A 20,198-nucleotide genomic window follows, 5' to 3' on the forward strand; every position below is an offset into this window, starting at 1 on the left:
TGTTTTGAAACACGTGTATACATTCGGTCCCGAAAAAAAAAAAAACATGTGTATACACTCTTTTTCTCTAATAACTTAATATATCCTGTTCTACAGAATAGCCCAAGCATGCAGATTTGACTAAATAAAAAAGTGCTCTGATACTTCATTTAAATTGTTTTCATCGCAGGTGGGATTCGTACCCTGACTTGTAATTCAAAGAGGGACTTAATCTCCTTTTTTTATGGCTAGGTGGTTTATACTCTTTTTCCAGCTAATCAACGGAAAAGCTCGTATAGCCCAAAAAAGGCATCTAAACAGCCCATGCTTTAAGATAAATATATGACTCAGCTTAGAATAGGCACGTAGGTAGGACAAATTAAAATTCCCTATGAGTATTTTACTGGTTTTTTTTTTTTTTGAAAGAAAAACCTCCATTCATTGCAAGGCCTTCTTCTTGTGGAAGATAGGCATTAAATTCTGATGTAAAGCAATTACTTGTGGAAGATGCCATGCTTGCTTTTAATCAATTTTTGTCACTCTAGAGCTTTTAAAGTTTTCAGTTTAGTGACTAGAACGAACAGTTACTTATTACATTTGCAACAATTTCTTCTTTCAACGTTTTTAGGATGAGAGAGGCTGACATTTCAAACAATATGACCAGATAAAACGTGGGTACATTTATTGAAGTGCTTCACTCTTTCTCCATTATTAGAACTGACGTTAGAATGGACAGTGCACTTGTCGTGCTTCCTTTTGCATCTAATCCAAGGGCACCAACACTATAATGAACTTAGCAAGCAACTGACTAATACATAATCAGCCTAGTTCCTCCAATCAAATGGTGATAGTGTATGACAATATTGTCAGTGTATATAAGATTTACTTTTATTATTATTATGTTTTACTTTTACCACGCAGGCTGAGAGCCCTCAATCCATCCAGGTCACGAGGGTTTGGAGCTGGAGGTTTAACAATAATGGCCAACATCGCAGTTAAAAAAAAAAAAAAAAAAACCGGGCCGTGGTTTCAGCGGTCGTTCATTTAATTCTGGCCTTCTTCGTGATGGCCTCAGGCCTTCACCATTATGCGAAGAAATGTTAAATTTGATGACAAGGATCATTTCTCTGTTGATTTTGCATTCTATGGAGAAATTGAGCAAAGTTTTTTTTTTTATTGAAATTTGTGCTGGACTCGTGGATTTTTTTTTTTTTAGGAGTTGTACTATTTATAGTCAAATGCTTTAATGCCTGATTATTGAGTGAGGGATGACACAGAAAGCAACTTAGTAGACTATAAAGAACATGAAGCCCTGTTTATTGAATTCAACATTCTTCACAAAGTTGAGTACTAGTACATTGCAACGACTATTGGCATTTTTGCATTGACATATTGTAGCTAATTAGTAGTAATTTAGATAGTGGAAATAGAGCTCCTATGCTCTGTAATATAATATGACTACAGGACTCCAAATTTCAGAGGATTCTGAATTCGACCTGCATAATTATATAATTGATGGAATAGTAATCAAGAGAAATTTCTATTATAATCTCTTATGAAATATCTAGAATAAATGTTCTATTGATTTTAATCCAGGGCCTTTAATTCCAGCCATCTCAATTTCAGTTGTTAGACCAATGTCTCTTCAATTAATAAAATTATAATAAATACATATATATATATATATACACGCATATACAATTGGACGAGCGAATAAGTCAATTTCAAAGCGGATTTATTGTGGGAGGATTGCGTTGTGACCTATTGCTGCCAACAACTGGTGGGGTGATTCGCCCACCCAACTCCCCGAACCCGATGATTAACCTAGAATGGTGGGATCAATATATACAAAGATTATAATTGATAAACATAGATAGTGAAAGGAAAACTTATGCATCAACTTAGAACAAGCTTACCATTAGTGAACTTGAATTTGGACCTTTAACTTGTCTCGTTCTCCTCCGAACTAGCCTCTTTTCTGGGCCCGAGTCTCCTGCATACTTGCTGAAAACATTTAGATTGGAAAGCTCTCGCGTCCTAATGATGTGATGGATGCGATCTCGACGATAACTATTGTATAACCTATCTATTCTAAACTATTGAAGAGGGAAAGTCTAAAGAGGTTTTGTATTAGGGGTTAGTAGATACACAGACCTTACTAGATCAAGGGAGTGCGATGACACAAATTTTGAATTTTTTTTGGCTGTAGGTAGAATTTGAACACTCGCCTACAATCCAAACAAAGTCTTAAAACCTATCTTGGTGGCCACTGAGCTTAAGACCTATCTTGGTGGCCACTGAGCTAAGCTTAGTGGTTATTTTGCTAACCTAATTAACACCGCTATTTTCGTAGAATCGACCTGCGGCCACCAGCTATGCAATAAAGGCAACTGAGGCACATACGTATTCAAGAGGCACATAATTGATTTTTATATTTTCTATATTATGTATTGGCACGTGGAATACAGGATAGTGAATAAATCTCTAATTCATTTTCTTAATTAAAGCGTACTGTAACTGCCGAAAAGCGTAAACCTGCACATGTAAGCGTGTGCCTCTCAGTAAGCGAAAATGTCGCGAGCTAAGGCGTAGAGGGTAGCACCTAGCAAAAGCTAATTTCGTCAAAGGGGCTATAAAAATTTGTTTCCCGCCAAGATGGGCGATTTCGGACGAATATATAATCTCAGCGTTTCTGTGTGTGTGCAACTCTTAAAATCGTGTGACTACTACTTCTTCTTCACACTTCTGAACCCTGCTTTCGCCTGCAGCATCATCTGAATATTTTGCTACCAATGGTAAGTAAATAAAGCTTCAAAAGCTATAATTTCTGCGTTTAGATCTATTTGATTTTGTTAGTGTCGTCGAAATCATCCCTAATCCTCATTCTTATCTCTGTATCAATCAACCGTCCGTCGAAATTTAGTATTTTTCTCTTCTTTTTTTTTGGGTTAAAAACTTTAGATGAATGGGATTAGTTCCTCTGATAGGCTGATAACTAATCAAATTCCAGGTAGCTAACGTTTCAAATTAGTATTTCTCCTGATTTACGTTGGTCTTAGAGCTTTTATTTAGGGTATCAAGGAAGAAATTGTCAAGCACCGTTAGAAATTCAATTAAATGTCTTTGGCGGGGGATTCTAATTAGTTGAACAGACTTTATTTATTTGTTTAATTAATTTATTGTTACGAAATTGCACACTTGAATGAGGATAATTGTTTTTTTTTTTTCAAATTTTTATTAGTGTTTTTATCATTAAGCATACATGCTACATGCTTATGGTTTGTAATGCGTTTGATGGTGCTGCAGTCTAAGAAAAGAGGCCTTTCGTTAGATGAGAAGCGCGAGAAAATGCTACAAATATTTTATGGGTCACAGGACTTCTTCCTTGTAAGTACACAATCCTGCTTTGTTTTGAAATTTAGAACTCAATACACGCCCTTCTTGCCTGGATGCATCAAAGTGTCACTCGATGCAAAACCCATATACTGCATTTGTTTCTTATTGATTTTATTTGTTGTTGCGATTGCTAATTTGGCAACAGTTGATTAGACTTGAATGAATTGTGATGTTCTCTCCTGTACTGGCTGTAATTATGAATGCAGTAATGCGATGTCGAATGACATTTTAGCTGATGCACTTAACACATTTTGTATTCGTTTGCATTTGCAAAATGTCTTCAATTCCATGGCACATTCAGATGACCAACTGAGAATAGATGTGAGATATTTTTTACGCATCTGCTTACTATTTCCCAAGGCCCGCTCATCTTTTTCCTGTTTCTCACAGATGCTTATGGTGTTATGTGTATGATAATCTGGGTATTTTGGCCTTCATGTTGGTTAATCACTTTTGGAAAATTAGTAAATCCTAACCTAAAATCCAAGGGCAGAACAATCCTTTTAAAAGTATGTCATAGATTGAGATTCAATGGTACTGAAGGCGGCGCTTATTTGCTTAATTCTAGCATATATGAAACCCCTACAAACCTTATTGAATGCCTGAGAACATTTTAACTGAATACTTTTCATATTTTGATGGTGTGCCTTCAAATATTTAAACTCATGGATACTCCATGTATATTCCAAATAGCTGATGTCCCCCCTATGGCTGCAAACATTTTTGAAAGTTGGCTTATGATTTGTTGTCAGCATGTTCAGTTATTCTCGTACTAAGTCCCACTGTATTTCGCTCTAACCAAGGACATAGTTTAGGTTTTTCTTCCTCTGCACTTTTTCATACAATTGATAATTTGCTGCTTAACTTGGTCATAACTAATGCAATGTACCCTGTTCTTTAATAGATGCATGTGCTTTTGCTTGCTCTTCTATTCTTTTAATCTACTAGAAAATAATTTTAATGTCTTTGCACCTGAAAGGCTGAAACCACCTTTTTCTGCTCCTTTATGAATTGACATTGTTCTTTTTCTTTTTCTACCTCTTGGATTCTGAATTTTTCTCATGAGTTTCAGCTCAAGGAACTGGAGAAATTGGGTCCCAAGAAAGGCATTATCAGCCAGACGGTGAAAGATGTTGTCCAGAGTTTAGTGGATGATGACCTTGTTTCAAAAGACAAGATAGGGACTTCTGTGAGTAAACTTGTCCATACGGAGTTAGAAACGTAATTCATATTTGACATTCTGTAGCTGAACATTACACAGTTTATTTTGGTTATACAATGTTCCCGAACCTTTATTCCATGAGTTACCATTTATTCCAGGTATACTTTTGGAGCCTACCAAGCTGTGCTGGAAACCAGGTACTATTGTCATATAATGCTTTTGAAAACCTTGACCTGTTGTTGATTTGAACTATCCTGGAATTAACGCCAAAACATTACAGCTGAGGAATGTGCATCGGAAACTGGAAGCTGATCTTCAAAATAGTAAGAAGCGGCTTGCTGAACTTGAAGACCAATGTCATGCTTTGAAGAAGGGAAGAGAGGAATCGGTAATCACATTCTAACCCATTTGGCAAGTGTTTATATGCATTATAGTAAATCCTTGTATCTAACATGTGCATGTGTACTAGGTTGACAGAGAGAAGGCATTGGATGAGCTGAAAGCCATTGAAGAGAAACATAATGAGCTAAAGGTTGACAGATCTCTCCTCTCTCGGGCATTTATCTTAAAGCTACTGGTATATATTTGCTCATTAGGTTCTATTATGCCTTTGCTCCATTTTCCAGGATGAAATGGGACAGTATGCAGACAATGATCCAGCTACTTTTGAGGCAATGAGTTGAGGGCTCCTACACTTTCTTTCCATGCTTTAACTGTAGTAGTATTTTTTTTTTGGGGTTAAATTCTTTTAAAATTTAGTGATTCTAATGTCCTCTGATGTCTATGACCTCCTGTTGGCAGAGAATGCAATTGAAGTAGCTCATGCAGCAGCTAACAGATGGACAGGTCACTTTATTTTAATTTACTTTGTTTCATATATTGATGAACGAAACAGTGAGATTTTCAGATTTCTTTCCCTCTCCAATTATCAATTCAACAACTCGCAGATAACATCTTCACTCTGCGGCAATGGTGTTCAAATAACTTTCCCCAGGCCAAAGAACAACTTGATCACCTTTTCAATGAGGTAGTTGTGTTCATTGCAAACAGTTTGCTCTTACTAGAGAATGAATCACACAATTAGATTAATAGATGTCCTCCAAAATTTGGAGAGAGAGAGTATTAACTTAAAAAGTGCTTCATTTCCACCCAACGAGATTTCTTCTATTTAGCAGCTTCTCTTCATGTCTAAAACAGGTTGGAGTTACGGATGACTTTGACTATTTGGAGTTGCCTGCAGTTGTTCCCCTTGGCCCGGGAGAGCAGACAGTCGAAACCTATAACTGAGTATATAACGCAGTGTCACCGGAAAGCTGTGCCTGCACCAATATACAGTAATTATACTATTGAAGGTTAAGTGGTTCCATTAAATATCATTAACTGGTCCTGGGATCTTCCCAACTTGATCTTTAGACCAACATCCTTGGCATTGTGTGTCATTTTTTCTTACCACTTTGTAATGGTAGAAAGTGTATATTCAATCTCAAATTCTGAAAGTGGATCACCTGAAAACCAACTGCAGATTCTTATAAATATTTGAAGTCCTTAGAGACGTGCATTTAGACTCTCAAACCATGGACATTCTTCCCCACCACGCACCCCAGCCCCCAGCGCGCGCTCTCTCTCTCTCTCTCGTGTTTGCTCTTGCTCTCTTCGTTTCTCTTTAAAAGGAAACATGGAGTCTCCTCCGCCATTAATTCTCTCTCTCTCTCTCTCTCTTTTAAAATACATTATAGCCCTGCAGCATCACATGATGGTGGATATTAGTGCCTCAACTATTGCATAACTTACATACATTGTTCAGTGGAAGTAAATGGACATTGGGAAGGGCTCAAAAACAATGGAGGTAAAGGAGGGGAGGGGAGGGGGGGGGAGGAGGAGGGGAGTTGGGTTCATCTCCAGGGACAAATGAAGACAAGCTGGAAGCATCTGGGAAGAAGATGACCCGTATAGACTTAGGTGTCTGCGCGTACCTATTATGGTGGGTTTGCTGTAAGTCCGAGGTTACAGGCTTCGTAATCCTAGCAGGACTCCAACTGCTTTTAGATGTGATGTGCATGGGGATTTGCTGTCATTTTTTATTCTTCACCATACAAGAGACTTTAGTCCAGTAAAACAAGTGATTAAAAAGAAGACAAAACAACCTATTTGGCTTCCCTTGTGTTAAAGCGCTTTCATTTTTCAAAGATTTTGACAAAATTTTGCTTCTTCATCCAATGAAAACGCAACCACTAGTTTGCGTTGTTTCCGACTATATTTTGAACTTTAGAAACATGATTTATAGCTGTGTGGTGTAATAATCTCATTGAACATCAGTTTCCAAACCGACTATTGATCTTAGGTAATACATATAAACACTTCCTATGGTAATAGATATATAATTACTGTAAACAATGTGTTTTCGGTACCTATGGATGGATGCACAATTATATTTTCAAGGTTATATTATTTTATTTAGCTATTCTGTTTCCGTACATAACCATATATTTGGTATGAGAAACACTTCCCATGATTAATTCATTACCTTTGTTTCGCCCTTTATATGGGATGGGGCCAAATGGAGATCAACTTACACCTATGGTGAGGTTGGAGTTTTAAACCCTTTGGGACCTGCATCTTTTTAAGTCCATATTTTTAATCTAAATTAGTTCTTAAGATAAGTCAAAAGCAATTCAAACACATATCTTATGCTTATCTTAGTTAGATAAAAGGTTTGATTATTCTCCACACTTTGGGTATCCCTACCACAAAAGTGGGATTTGGAAGGTGAAGCAAGTTCTCAGCCATCCGACTATAGAAATTCAAGACTGCCAATGCCAAAATCCCATAAATATGTTTTTCTAACGTACAAATTCATACAATGCACAATACGTTTTCCAAATCTGCTGTGGCACACCATTACCACAGATAAAGAAAAAGCCAAGACTTCGCGGGCCAAAAGGAACTGCAAAATCCACATGGAAGATTGAAATTTGAAGATGGAGAAAATGAAAGGAGAGAATAATCTGCTTTGGTGCATGTGGGCAGTGGGAGGCAATCAGCGCTTACTGGACGATGTAGACGCATATGGAATATTCATTTTGTACATGTGGCAGGAAAAGCAGGCCAACGGCCCAGATGGGTCTAGAAAATTATGCAAAAACAACAACAAAACATATTGGTAGACGTCACTTTTCAATTTCAATTTCAGAGTCCCACACCCTTAAAAACCCTAATCTCAATCAATCAAGCAAGGAGTAGGAAACCTCAAATGAATTCATAGACTAAAATAGTCTCAGAGTGAAGAAGGAAGGAGTAGGAAGACAAGCCACATCAGGCATAGGCTTAGGGGGGTGGTAGGAAATTCGTACCTCTAAATCGTGGCAAATGGAAATGCTCAGGATATGCTTTGTTATGATCACCATTGCCCTCGTCTTCTCTCTGTTGCTTCCTTCCGCCAATGCTGCTCAAGTTCCTGCCCCTGCACCTTCCCCATCAAGCGATGGTATGCTCCATCCCCTCTCTCCAAAGTTTTTGGCAACATTTTTCTCTTCCGCTGGTTTTAGGGCTGCAAATCTCAAGGTCTCATGTTTAGCGTTCTCTTGCATAATTTATGTGACAAGTGCTGCTGATTCTAATCTGGTGTAAAAATTTCTTTCTGCTGCAGGGGTTTCGGTTGATCAAGGAATAGCATATGTCCTGATGCTTGTTGCTCTGGCAGTTACCTACATTTTTCACTAAAGAGTACATAGACAATTCTGCTCTGTATTTCAGCTCAACTCATCTTAGATAATGAGATCCTGTCTTTTCTACAATTAATTCAAAGCTCAAATCCAATTCTTTCTACTTCTGAAGCTTGGACTTCCCAATTTTGTGCACTTCTCTTAAATCGCGGAAGGTCTGCACAACCAACCCCACTCCCAAATCCAATCACATTACAGCTTCGGGGTGTAGGTTGAATGGGATCTTAATTCTGCTGGCTCTATGACAACTCTACTGGGAAAGTTTTGCTTGTATGCATTCGTCTCCTTGCAATCTGTGAAGCTGTTTGATATTATTGTTCCCAGTAATTGCAAATTTGGAAAGCTTCCAGTGCCAAGTAATTTCTTTTTAGTCTATTCGTAACAAATTTGTTCAGCACTACTGGCTACAAAATCTGGAATGACGAGGACAAGATTGGTTGGCCATAGGTTTTCCAAAATTTACACGACGCTAAACTGAGGTCTAAGGATCCAGCCATGTTCTTTTTCTATAACAGGAATCTTGTTAAGTATCATATTCTTTAAATTTTTTCTATAACAGGTATCTTGTTATTGGGCATGTAAATTTTTTTTTTATTTTTAATAAAAATGTTGTTGGAAACGGTATAGAAAAGCATAGGAAATTAACATGATAGAAAAGCATAATATCTTGAAAATAGAAATGGCTCCATTTGGATTTGCATTCTTTGAAATGGTTTTTGGAAACGATATTCTAGGCTTTTAACGTTTGAACACCATGCATGTAAAGTAAACATGTAGTTGGAAAAATAATTTTGAAAAAAGAATTATTAGAGAAAGTAGAGAGCGACTGTTTAAAAAAGATTAAAAGTGTGATTATCCAAGCAGAGTTATTATTGCCGTCTAGGGAAAGATTTATTCAAAATTCAAAGTTCATTGTGCATTTTTAGTAATATCTCGTATATAATAATATCATTGACAGAATGTCAAATACAACAGCTGGAAATAGAGGTGCTATCGAGCCGAATCGAGCTCGAGTAGCACCATACTTGAACTCAAACTCGATCACAAGCAGTGTTACTCGAGCTTGAACGAGTATATAAATTTGAACTCGAGCTCGACTTGTTTGAGCTCGAGTAAATATCAAGCCCGATCTATTCGAGTTCGAGTTTTGAACTAAATCTATAAATATTTTCTCAAAATATATAATATAAATATATAATATAAATATAATATGAAAATTCGATTAAACTCGTCGAGCATTCAAGTATTTATTTTTAGAGTTCGAACTCAACTCGTTAAATGTAACGAGTAGTTCGAACTCGAATTCAAATTGAGCTCAAGAGTCATTGTTCATGATTCAAACTCGATTAGTGTATTCATGATTCAAACTCGATTCAAACTCGCGAGTAGACTTGATTGCATCCCTAGCTGGAAACGTTCAACAGAATGTACATCAAAGAGGAATTGTTCAACAGAATGTAGTTTAGCTAATGTTATGACAAAATAACCTAAGATTCACTGGAGATTTACAAGAAACCACACGCATTTACCACGTCTAACCGAGATAGGCGGCCGGCAACGAGGAACGCCTCTTCTAGCCTAAGGGTGCAAGAAGAGAAAGCACGCTTATCAAGTAAATTAATACTCCCTCCCTTTTTTTATAACTGACGTTTAAGAAATTTGCTCTTAAGTACTTTTATCTGTCGTTTTATTATTCCCATGTAGCATTAATTATTTTTTCACAATTTTACCCTTTTATCTCTCTTTTCATAATTGGTGGGAGTTAGTTTGCATTGCTTTTGGCCTAGTAAAACAGCACCATTTAATACTCTAGTGAGAGAAAACATGGGTGAATTGGACAATTAATGAGGGTACAAAAGGAAAGTAGTGTATAGATTTAAACAATGAAAAACTTTTCTTAATTGGTGTGCAAAACCTTAAACGTCAGTTATAAAAAAAGGGACTATAATTTGCAGCGGATGAACAAGAAAAACAAAATTATCAAAGTAAAATGGAGAAAGTATTTTATAGGAAATTTGCTCCCATAAGAAGTCTAAGCAAATAAAATCTTTTCTATAATCTCATGACAAAATTGTAGCATAGTCTTCCAGAAAGACCGATCAAGCATAATTGCAAAAGCAATGGAAGCATAAATGAATGCTAAATACAACTCGGTGAATCTTTTGACCAAACCCCACAACTGAAGATTGATGAAGTATAATCAAGATCCCCAAGAATTGACGCCAGCAACGTATAGAAGTAGAGTTTTTTTCTCTGTGGACAGTCAGGAGGCAAGTAAACGAGCGAAGCACTAAAAAGATTACATACATCTCGAGCAGTGAAGGTAAAAGTCCATTTATAAGCATTAAACAACTTATTACAGTGTCAGACAGCTCCAATTTCCGCCGCACCACTTATGTACACGGATTTTCATAACCAGCAAACAGGCAGAAATCTGCCTATGAAAACCACTACTCTCCATAACGATACACTAAACCTCCAAACAATCTCACCAGACCAATACCTGCAGAAAACTAAATGTATCACGACAACACAAAAATACACTCCAATGGATCAATTACAAAGAAATTCTGTTATTTAATATTTGCTGAAGTAACACTGGCCGCTATAAATTATACACTAAAGATAATTGGGCCACGCAGTTCCAAATGATTCCAAGAAGCTCAGTGCTTTCATCAATGGCTGAAAACAGGGAAGATAGATACAGATCCACTAGTGCCATAAATGCCACATACACAAATACAGGCCAAATTACCCGTTAAACTGAAGAAATGTAGCTGCTCAAAGAGCCATTTCTGCTTGCAATGCAGCAAGTTCATCTTCCTCAGCTGATTGCTTCTGAGGAGCAGGGCGAGCTGGTTGCCTGCCAGCTGGTGTAGGAGCATGCACAGGTGCCGCGGGGGTATTAATTGCAGGCTGAAGAAGCTGCTCTTCCAACTCAGCGCCTTCCAATTCTTCAAGTTCTGCCTCCAATTCATCCTGCAATCGGCAAAATACCACCAGTTAGCTTTAGCAAGATTAGAAATAAATTGACATACATATCACAGTTGGGAGTTAAAAAAAAGGCCAGGAACCTCATCAAAATCAGCTGCTGCACCAATAGGAGTAGCCAAAGCTTCCTGTATCTGTTTCATATTCTCTGTCTGCTCATTTATTTCATCCATTGTCTTATCCACATCATCAATATTTCTGCAATAAGAAATTGCATTTCCCAATATGTCAGTGAGTTTGGAATGAGTTCAGATCAAGGAACAAAATTAGACAGCATATGTACTACTATTAAGTATTCTCTCAAAATAGAAGGACCAAAGTAACTCAACCCTCAAAGAAAGACCAAAACAAGTCATCCCTCAAAACTTTCCAAATGATAAATAGCTTAATTTCTACTTACGTTGCTTTCTGCATTGCTTTCATTGCTGATGCACCAGTTCTCAAGGCATCAACAGTTTCTGTTGTAGCTTTTGCACCTTCTAGCATGATCATCTGAACATTAACAGCTTTCACGATTGGCAACATGCAGTATAGCAAGGAACTGACTACACTTCGGTAAACACACACACCCCTACCTCAACACAGAGAGAGAGAGAGAGAGAGAGAGACCTGATCATGGATGCGCAACTGGAAATTACCAAGCTGCTCAATTTGCTGTTCATAGAGCCTTTTCCTCTTTAAACATTGGATGGCCGCTGCAATTTTAGGCCAACACTTTTAATATTCAACTAGCCATGAATTTAATGCCAGGTTGTTGTACAGGATAAAAGTAACTAAAAGTTGTGCATCTAGACAGGATATGAAGTATACCCCTCTTGTTTTTTGCTCTGGTGAATTCCTTAGCCTTTTCAACCTCTGCAGATGCCTTCTTCTGAAGAACTTTCTCCTTCTTTTCTAGCATCTCTAAAGTCTAAGACAAGGAAGACAGTTGAAAATTCCACTCAGCTAAACTATCTTGCAGGCAAACAACCATCAACACGTGTATATCATCAAAGACAAGCAGGGAGAATAATTTAGTACATGTCACAGACACAGTCTCCAAAAAAAAAAAAAAAAGGCCCGTTCAGTTAATTCATGTCATATGCAATCCTGATTACAACTTCCATGCCCTCCATTTGTTTCAATATATAGGAGGCACAAGCATCTATTGAGAGGATTGACTTTGCAATTGTTTGCTGAATCAAATTTCTGTTTTCAGTCCTTTCTTTGTGTAGAATCTTGATCGATCCACAAAATGAAAAGCTTTTTCTCCCAACTTCCTGATTATCTTACTATCACCAGCCATCAGCAAAATTCCAAAAAAAAAAAAAAAAAAGAGGAGGAAAAGGCAAAAATTTTCCAATGAGTGATTTCCATACTAGAAGTTTGGCAGAAGCCATTTTCCGTCGCCTTTTGCCTCAAATTTAAGAGCTGACAATCATAAAAATCCCATCTGAAATACATCTCAGAACAACAAAGAATCACAGGAGTAAATTCTTTTCATTCTTATGTACTGGACGTACAGCTGTTACTTGATGAAAAACAACATACACATCTTCCTTCCAAACTCTCCATTCTCCAATGGCAAGACCTCAATTTCACGATTGCCACCACTTAGCAAGCAATCTAATACTGATCTTTCTTGAGGGAAAACACAAAATTATAAAAAATACACCAGTAAACAAAAAAAACAAGAGATAGAGAGAGAGAGAGAGAGAACTCCAAAAGATTCCTTTTAAACTTGATTTATAACACTAAAGATGAGAACGCGTATGGTTAACCAGGAAAGCACAAACCAAATTTAAAAAATACAGCACCGCACATCACTTGATCATGTGTAATCAATAGACAAGTTATAACATACTGAAATCCCCAAATTTACGTCTCTAAAAAATTTTAGTTTCATCGCTCATCGTAACATGGAGTTCATATTCCAAAATTTTTCCATGTAACCATAAGATTCTCAAAGCCAATTACGTCAAAAAGGAAACCAACCTATCATGTACATCTAGGTCACAACCGTCCAAACAATCCATACTACCTTTTAGCGAATTAGGAATTCAGCGCAAAAGAAAAAAAATTTACCTCATTTAATTTATCCAAAGTTGTGACAGCATTAGTCTCCTGCTTTGGCTTGCCGAATATTCTAGTAAACATCTTGGACGTATGATTCAGAATTCTACACGAATAACTATTCTTCTCCGATCTCCTGAAAATTGAAGCAACAAAAGTAATCCCGACAGATTCAACAGAATAACACTTTCGATATATAAAAACCGAAAGGATCTAATCAATTATACAGAAAAAGAATACAACTGCAGTACCTTGTGATCGGGGGGTTAGGGTTTTCAGAGTCAACGAACAAGCGAACGATCAAATCGACGAATTTTTGCGTCAAATTCGAGAGATAGACTAGTGAATGATTAAATTAGGGCTCTAAATATCGGGGGGAAAACGGGGAAATGGAGGCGGGGGATGGGGGGGGTAGGTCGGTCTTTTTGACCTGTTAACTTAATCGTGTTGGATACTTTGGATTGGGCGATTGGATATGTCAGATGAGAAATATTTCTCAAGTGTAATTTCGTAATTTCGTGGGAGATTAAAGCCAAGTACAAATCCGCGGTAAATGGAGTCCAAGTCCACGCGGCCGCAACAAATAGGCACGAATGCAATTTGTGTACAATTAGTGAAGTGGTGCGGGGTATGTGGGTTGAACGTGTGGATGCCCTTTTCGCAAAAACGAATCCCATCTATTGGGCCGAACTCTTTAAATTTAAATGGATTGGGTTTTGACGTCACAACTTGAATGCAGGTTAAGCTTCTGGTTTAGCAAACGAGAATAGAAGTGGTTTTTTTTTTTGATAAAAACGAGAATGGAAGTTAGATAAACCAAGACATCATTTTGAAAAGAATTAGATGTTATGTTAAATTGTGTTTAGGAATTGTAAATTTTCTTGTCAACACCTAGTTTTAGCTAAGTAGGAACATTAGTTGGATAAACATGAGCTGATTGGTTCAACTCTCAATCTCTCTCAAAATTTTTTTTTTTCTATTCTACTATTTTGGAGACACCGTCGAACCAAAAAATAAAAGAAGTTGTGAGAATGTGCTTCACAACTCTTGCCAGTATGCATGAGTTAATTTAGTAGTGAAAAACTTCCAATTCTCTTAAATGAGGATGCGTAGTTTTTCTAACATAGATTTTTTTTGCCTAACATTAGATTAATGCAACGTGAGCGTAACATTCTCAAGTAAAGAAGGTTGAATTAATATGACCACGTATCCAAAGGAGGAATAAATAAATTTGAATTAAAAGGTCACGAAACAAAAATGGCTCTTGTAATTTTTGAAATTTCACTTGACAAAACAAAACAAAAAATCTCTGATAATCCTCAGTATAAATTCAAAATTTCAGACGTAGCTAAATGTAAATACAATCCCTAGAAGTGGTGAAAGATATTTTAGAATCTTAACGTATCTAAATCTATATATCAATTAACTTTTATGCACCGCTAGCGTAAAAAGTAAATACACTTTTTGTTTTAGTCGTCATTTCCAACAAACCAAAGTGCCAATTACCAAGTCACTGGCTAAAGCTCAGTGTCCATAAAAAAAAAAAAGGACACTAAGTTCCTCTTTAGACTGTAAGTTAGGATTGGAATTTCATTTATAATAAAAAAAATTTAAAAGTAATATCAAAGCATCCCTTTAATTTAATCACATTTTTATACCTATTAATTCCTTATATATATATAGTCTCTTTAAATTCTCCTCTCTCTGTTATATTCTTATACCTACGGGTAACCGTACCAACTACGAAATCAGGCCGAGCTCTACTCTGTAATTTTGACTTGAGGGATTCCTCTATTTCAGATTTCCCCACCAAAAAGCTAAAAGCCTGAAACCCCTTTTGCTGAAACTGAAAACGCTGTATGCACTCTCTCCCGCTCCCAAGTTCCGTGATAACCTCTGCATAGTAGAGGACACATCATGGATCCCTTCGAAATCCTTTTCTCTCTGATTATCTGCCTTTTATTGTCTTCTGTGAAGTCCACTTCTTCAGATTCTCCTTTCTTAACAAAAGAAAGGTTGGCTGAAATTCCCATGAAGTTCCTAAATATGGCTCAAAGGCCAGAGGTTTTTGACTGGATGGTGAATATTAGGAGGACCCTACATGAAATCCCAGAACTCGGTTTTGAGGAATTTGAGACCAGTAAACTGGTCAGAACTGAACTTGACAAAATGGGCATCCCCTATAAGCATCCGGTGGCTATTACTGGTGTTGTTGGCTATATTGGGACTGGCAAGCCACCTTTTGTTGCAATTAGAGCTGATATGGATGCTCTAGCTATGCAGGTTTCTTCAGAAACCTAGAAATGATTAGTATATATGTTCTGTATTAATGGTGTCACTTCTACTTACATACTCCCAACTTATATCCCAGTGCTCTTTTTTCTTGTTCTATTTTTATGTTTTAATGATATTTTTCTTGGTAATTGTGAATCAGTTTTGGAGTTATTCTAGTTTTTGGATTAGTCATTTGTTTGTGATTGTTCTGAATGTTACAGGAAAATGTCGAATGGGAACATAAAAGCAAAATTCCAGGGAAGATGCATGCTTGTGGACATGATGCTCATGTCGCAATGCTTCTTGGGGCTGCAAGGATGCTTCAAGAGTATCGTAATGATTTACAGGTTTCTTGCTATCATTTTCTTCTTGAATTAAAGATTTGAACTTCATTGGTTCTGCTTCAAGTTCTTTATGAAATGGGATTCTTATAGTCAAATCCAACTAAAAATTCTTCTGTAATAATCACGCTAAACAGTTTGAAAAATGATATTGATAAAGAGTTTTATTTACAGTTTTAGTTCTCTTGACAAGTTCTCCATTGTGGCTTTACTCTATAGGTGATTGACTAAGCAAGTGGAAAACTCCTTATTTCACTTCCAAATATTATGCAAAGCGTTATGTTGATCCGAGTTCTTGTGAATTTGCGTTTCTGTTGTATTGTTTTGTTCCTTGTGACTTTCCATTGGTTACCTGTAGTAAGTGTTCTACTTTACATTCCCTGCCCATTCTACTTTTCTGTTCAGCCGAGGTAGGAGAACGGAATGTTCTTCATTCCTACTTAATCTCGCCTTGAAACATAAAACTGCCTGCCAAGGATGGCCATCTTCAAACTGAGATTAGGGGTGAAAATTCATAATGTGCAAAATGTTAGTGTGACGGGACATGCTTTTATTGCTGGTAATGGTTACATTCTGCTTGAGGAAAAACAGAAGCATTTAATAACTAATATATGGAAAGCCCTCGAGCACTTGCAATTCCACATATTTGCTTCACGTACCTTTGCATTACAAGACGTAGGAAGTTCAGGATTGTAATTATAGGAAGTAACTCCATTTGATGCAGAAGAGAGAATTTGGATTTCAAGAGTAGGATTGAGCAGAAATCTCATGTTACCTCAACAGATGCAATGAGATAATCAAAACCAATGAGTGATGACATCTACATTACTTCAGTCCAAAAACCATGAAAATTGAATGCAAATGTAAAAGATATCAGAAAAGTAAGATCAATATGGCAAATAACCATGTACTAATATCGGAGATGTTGTTCCTCGGGATGCAAGAGTATCAAAACTCTGAACAAACATCGCTGATGTGATTCTCAAAGATGCAAAATTTGGTGGGCTTAGAAGAAATTGGATTTTCTTCAGAGGCTTTGTCAGCTATGTTTGTTCGTCTATATACCTTTTGTAGTCATTGAAGTAGCACTTTACAAAGATTCTCGTTTGCAAATGTTGCGTAAACTTTTTGATTGAAGAGTTGTGTTGCTCTTAGCTAACAGTTACTGCTGGAGTCATACAATATTGATGATAGAATATCGCTATTTTTCTTCTCCTATTCAGGGAACTGTCATTCTTGTTTTTCAACCGGCTGAAGAAGGTGGTGGGGGGGCAAGAAAAATGCTAGATACTGGGATATTAGAGAATGTTGATGCCATCTTTGGACTGCATGTCTCTTCCAAATATCCAATTGGCACAGTTGCTGCCAGACCTGGGCCTATATTGGCTGCAAATGGTTTTTTTGATGCTGTAATTAAAGGAAAAGGCGGACATGCAGCTCTTCCCCAGACCTCAATTGACCCAATCTTGGCGGCTTCCAATATAATTATTAGTTTACAACATCTTATTTCGCGTGAAGCCGATCCATTAGATTCACAGGTAGTATTCCTCAGTAGGAGTCACGGTTATGTTCATAGCAACAAATGCTTTTACTTATCTTTGCTGAATCTCAAGTCTAATTTGACCGAATACTATGATAGTTTTACACTTTATAATGATGACTTGTGTCATCTCTTTCCCTTTTTACAGCAGGCTTGACTTGCTTTTGGGATGATTTTTGTGCCATTAATTTTTTAATTATAGGGCACAGCTTTTATTTGCTGTTGGTGGGCTGCTCACTGTAGTTTTTACAAACTCTAGTCTCATAACCTAGTTTTGGTTCTATCTCTGTCTTGTAAGATAATTACTAGTGCCATCATATTCTTCTATAAGCTGCTCATGATTAAGTAACTGCTAGGGCTCCAAATTTATTCACATACTCCTGGTGAACCTAACATCCTTGTCTTTACTCTCCGCCATCTTCATCTTTATACAATATATTCTGAAACTGATGTTACTTCTACATCTGACATTGTCCCTACTAAATCAAAAGGCATGGCCTTGCAGGTTGTAACTGTTGGGAAATTCCAAGGTGGTGCCGCATTCAATGTGATTCCTGATTCAGTTGCAATAGGTGGTACCTTCAGGGCTTTCTCAAAAGACAGTTTCAGGCAACTTAAACAAAGAATTGAAGAGGCAAGTTCTTCGTTTGGTGCCTGATTCCTTTATTTTGCTCCTAAGTCGTATTCCTTGAGAATATTTTGTCTGTGTTTGAGCTTGTAATGATAGCATTCACATAAAAGTAATCAATGTCAGATTATTCCATAACAAGAAATCCAATTATGAATATTGCTTTTTCTTGCATATGCAACTACCAGGTAATTATTCGACAAGCTGCCGTACACAGATGCAATGCGACTGTTGACTTCGAGGCAGATTACAGGCCCTTTTACCCGGTAACCGTAAATAGCAACCGGTTGCATGATCACTTCCAAACTGTAGCTGAGAATATGCTGGGTTCTAAGAGCATAATAGAATTGCAACCAATGATGGGAGCAGAAGATTTTGCCTTTTTTGCTGAGGCAATCCCGGGGTACTTTTACTTTGTAGGAATGCACAATGATTCCAAGGGACAATCTGTACCAGGGCACTCCCCTTATTTCAAAGTAAACGAAAATGTACTTCAATATGGTGCTGCTTTACATGCAGCATTGGCTGTGACTCACCTCCTTGGCGGTCCTGCGACGCTATCTGTGCAGAAAGAGAGTTTGCATGATGAGCTCTAAGCTGCTTGAAGCAACTGGGAAAGTTTTACTAAAAATTTTCAGAACTATTTGATGACTGAATTGTATGAAGGGCATGTTTTTCCTCACAAAACTCAATTTGAATGTTACAACCTGGTTTCGCGAAACACTGTTAAAGTCTGCAAATTAACAGACATTTTACAATCCAACTTCTTGTAGCATTCCTGTTGTCAAAATGCCTCCAAAATACGTAGTGCCTAAAGCAAAGAAGCCAAAAGAAATAAGGTTAACATGAAGCTCATATCAAGCATGTTGTCTGGAACCTTGATGCCAAGAAGTTACCGGACTAGTTATCACCATGGTTAACACAACTTTGAAATGTTTAATTACATTGAAACCAATTAATTTCAACTATTAAGCAAAGTTCTGCGAGAATGTAGCATTAATCAAATCAAGACAAATATCCATGAATTGTTTCTTCCCCAGCAGAAATTTTCGACTTTGCAGGGAAATAGCACCAGCGCAGCTGCCTTCTGCATACTTGGTACCGAAAAAAAAAAAAACGGAGGAAAAAACTTATAATGAACTGGTACATATCAGGGCTGCCTTTTCGTTTGTCCGGTTTTAAAGAGTCTTTTAAGAGCCACACAAATATTGAATGACGGAAGTGTGTAGGAACGAATGGAAGATTGTTCAAGAATGGGGAAAGTTTTGGCCGCGTGATCATATCTGTGGGTTTAACTGAATAACTGGGAGGAGCAATAATCATGAAAGACAAATCGAACTTCTTTGCCCCATAATTTTCATTTTTGATTAGAGGAAAAATTACACGGGAAAGTGAAGTGAAAGAATGTAAAAGAAGGAAAAAAAATACTTTGCTGTATGTGTTTGATTAACCCAAAGAAAAAAGAGAAAAAAAGAAAAATAATAATATAACTTTCCTTCAATTCCCATAATATTCTTTGCAAACAAACTCAAAAAGAAAACCATCATAGAGAGACGTCTTTTCCTCCTCCCCCGTTTTCCTTTCTCATTCAGTCCACTTTCATTATTGTTCGTTTTTTTAAAAAAAATATTGGAACACCTTTCTTTGTTCTTTACAGTAGCGTTGTATGAACTGTGAATATGGCTTACCGTCACGTCTCCAGGCCGCATTTTGGCACCCCTTGGAAGTGCAGGCCATATATTCTAAGATAGAGAAACCAAACTTACTTACTATAGTCAAGGTGGCATGGTACGTGTTGGAGCTTCTGCCCCTGGCCCTAAGTCATTCCATAAGTGAGCTACCTAAGACGAAGAACAGGTGGTATATGTCACAGTTACTCCGGGTGACCATACCATTGAGTTAATAATCGCGTAATAACACCACATTACTTTAGTGGAAGTTAAAAACTGATTCATCGGGGCAACCTTCCAGCTAACTACAACAATTAACGAATAAGAACCCTGTGAAATGTCGCATAAAGGAAGCTTTAGTGCTTCAGCACAGAACGACCACACCATTAATAATTCGACATGCGAACCAGCCATTTCTACCCTCCTTTAAAAGAAAATTGCAT

At 37.2% G+C, this 20,198-nt stretch overlaps 3 protein-coding genes across 4 annotated transcripts; 2 read left to right on the forward strand and 1 right to left on the reverse strand.

Moving 5' to 3' along the window:
* The first annotated feature begins 2,714 nt into the window (after nucleotides 1–2,714).
* LOC113772965 (meiotic nuclear division protein 1 homolog) lies at nucleotides 2,715–6,076 on the forward strand. Its single transcript, XM_027317466.1, has 10 exons — nucleotides 2,715–2,774; nucleotides 3,286–3,366; nucleotides 4,448–4,564; nucleotides 4,696–4,734; nucleotides 4,818–4,925; nucleotides 5,007–5,069; nucleotides 5,164–5,215; nucleotides 5,339–5,383; nucleotides 5,485–5,564; nucleotides 5,735–6,076. The coding sequence occupies exons 1-10, from the start codon at nucleotides 2,772–2,774 to the stop codon at nucleotides 5,822–5,824; spliced, it is 678 nt and encodes a 225-aa protein (XP_027173267.1). The 5' UTR covers nucleotides 2,715–2,771; the 3' UTR covers nucleotides 5,825–6,076.
* A 4,414-nt stretch (nucleotides 6,077–10,490) lies between these two features.
* Nucleotides 10,491–13,704, reverse strand: LOC113772966 (vacuolar protein sorting-associated protein 32 homolog 2). Of its 2 annotated transcripts, XM_027317469.1 has the most exons (8): nucleotides 13,554–13,704; nucleotides 13,315–13,438; nucleotides 12,061–12,160; nucleotides 11,860–11,945; nucleotides 11,651–11,742; nucleotides 11,334–11,448; nucleotides 11,015–11,238; nucleotides 10,535–10,762 (listed from the first exon to the last, which is right to left on the reverse strand). In XM_027317469.1, exons 2-7 carry the CDS (start codon nucleotides 13,384–13,386, stop codon nucleotides 11,041–11,043), a joined length of 663 nt encoding a protein of 220 aa, XP_027173270.1. In that variant the 5' UTR covers nucleotides 13,387–13,438; nucleotides 13,554–13,704; the 3' UTR covers nucleotides 10,535–10,762; nucleotides 11,015–11,040. The 2 variants fall into 2 exon arrangements, with proteins under 2 accessions (XP_027173269.1, XP_027173270.1); XM_027317468.1 differs by having other exon boundaries at nucleotides 10,491–11,238; nucleotides 13,554–13,703.
* Nucleotides 13,705–15,049: 1,345 nt separating this feature from the next.
* Nucleotides 15,050–18,873, forward strand: LOC113772964 (IAA-amino acid hydrolase ILR1-like 4). Its single transcript, XM_027317465.1, has 5 exons — nucleotides 15,050–15,585; nucleotides 15,798–15,923; nucleotides 17,141–17,455; nucleotides 17,963–18,091; nucleotides 18,274–18,873. The coding sequence occupies exons 1-5, from the start codon at nucleotides 15,220–15,222 to the stop codon at nucleotides 18,679–18,681; spliced, it is 1,344 nt and encodes a 447-aa protein (XP_027173266.1). The 5' UTR covers nucleotides 15,050–15,219; the 3' UTR covers nucleotides 18,682–18,873.
* Nucleotides 18,874–20,198: the final 1,325 nt, after the last annotated feature.

Source organism: Coffea eugenioides, chromosome 6 (assembly GCF_003713205.1).
Source record: "Coffea eugenioides isolate CCC68of chromosome 6, Ceug_1.0, whole genome shotgun sequence".
In the NCBI taxonomy this organism is placed as follows: domain Eukaryota; kingdom Viridiplantae; phylum Streptophyta; class Magnoliopsida; order Gentianales; family Rubiaceae; genus Coffea; species Coffea eugenioides.

What these genes read in the sequence shown, in the direction of transcription:
- LOC113772964 (XM_027317465.1), top strand. Translation starts at nt 15,220, where the DNA reads ATGGATCCCTTCGAAATCCTTTTCTCTCTGATTATCTGCCTTTTATTG. An exon ending in CCGATCCATTAGATTCACAG is followed by an intron (nt 17,456 to 17,962) that starts GTAGTATTCCTC and finishes ATGGCCTTGCAG; the next exon opens with GTTGTAACTGTTGGGAAATT. An exon ending in TTAAACAAAGAATTGAAGAG is followed by an intron (nt 18,092 to 18,273) that starts GCAAGTTCTTCG and finishes TGCAACTACCAG; the next exon opens with GTAATTATTCGACAAGCTGC.
- LOC113772965 (XM_027317466.1), top strand. An exon ending in AGAAACATAATGAGCTAAAG is followed by an intron (nt 5,070 to 5,163) that starts GTTGACAGATCT and finishes TCCATTTTCCAG; the next exon opens with GATGAAATGGGACAGTATGC. An exon ending in TTGATCACCTTTTCAATGAG is followed by an intron (nt 5,565 to 5,734) that starts GTAGTTGTGTTC and finishes TGTCTAAAACAG; the next exon opens with GTTGGAGTTACGGATGACTT.
- LOC113772966 (XM_027317468.1), bottom strand. Translation starts at nt 13,386, where the DNA reads ATGTTTACTAGAATATTCGGCAAGCCAAAGCAGGAGACTAATGCTGTC. An exon ending in CAGAGCAAAAAACAAGAGGG is followed by an intron (nt 11,946 to 12,060) that starts GTATACTTCATA and finishes CTAAAATTGCAG; the next exon opens with CGGCCATCCAATGTTTAAAG. An exon ending in AAAGCAATGCAGAAAGCAAC is followed by an intron (nt 11,449 to 11,650) that starts GTAAGTAGAAAT and finishes TTCTTATTGCAG; the next exon opens with AAATATTGATGATGTGGATA.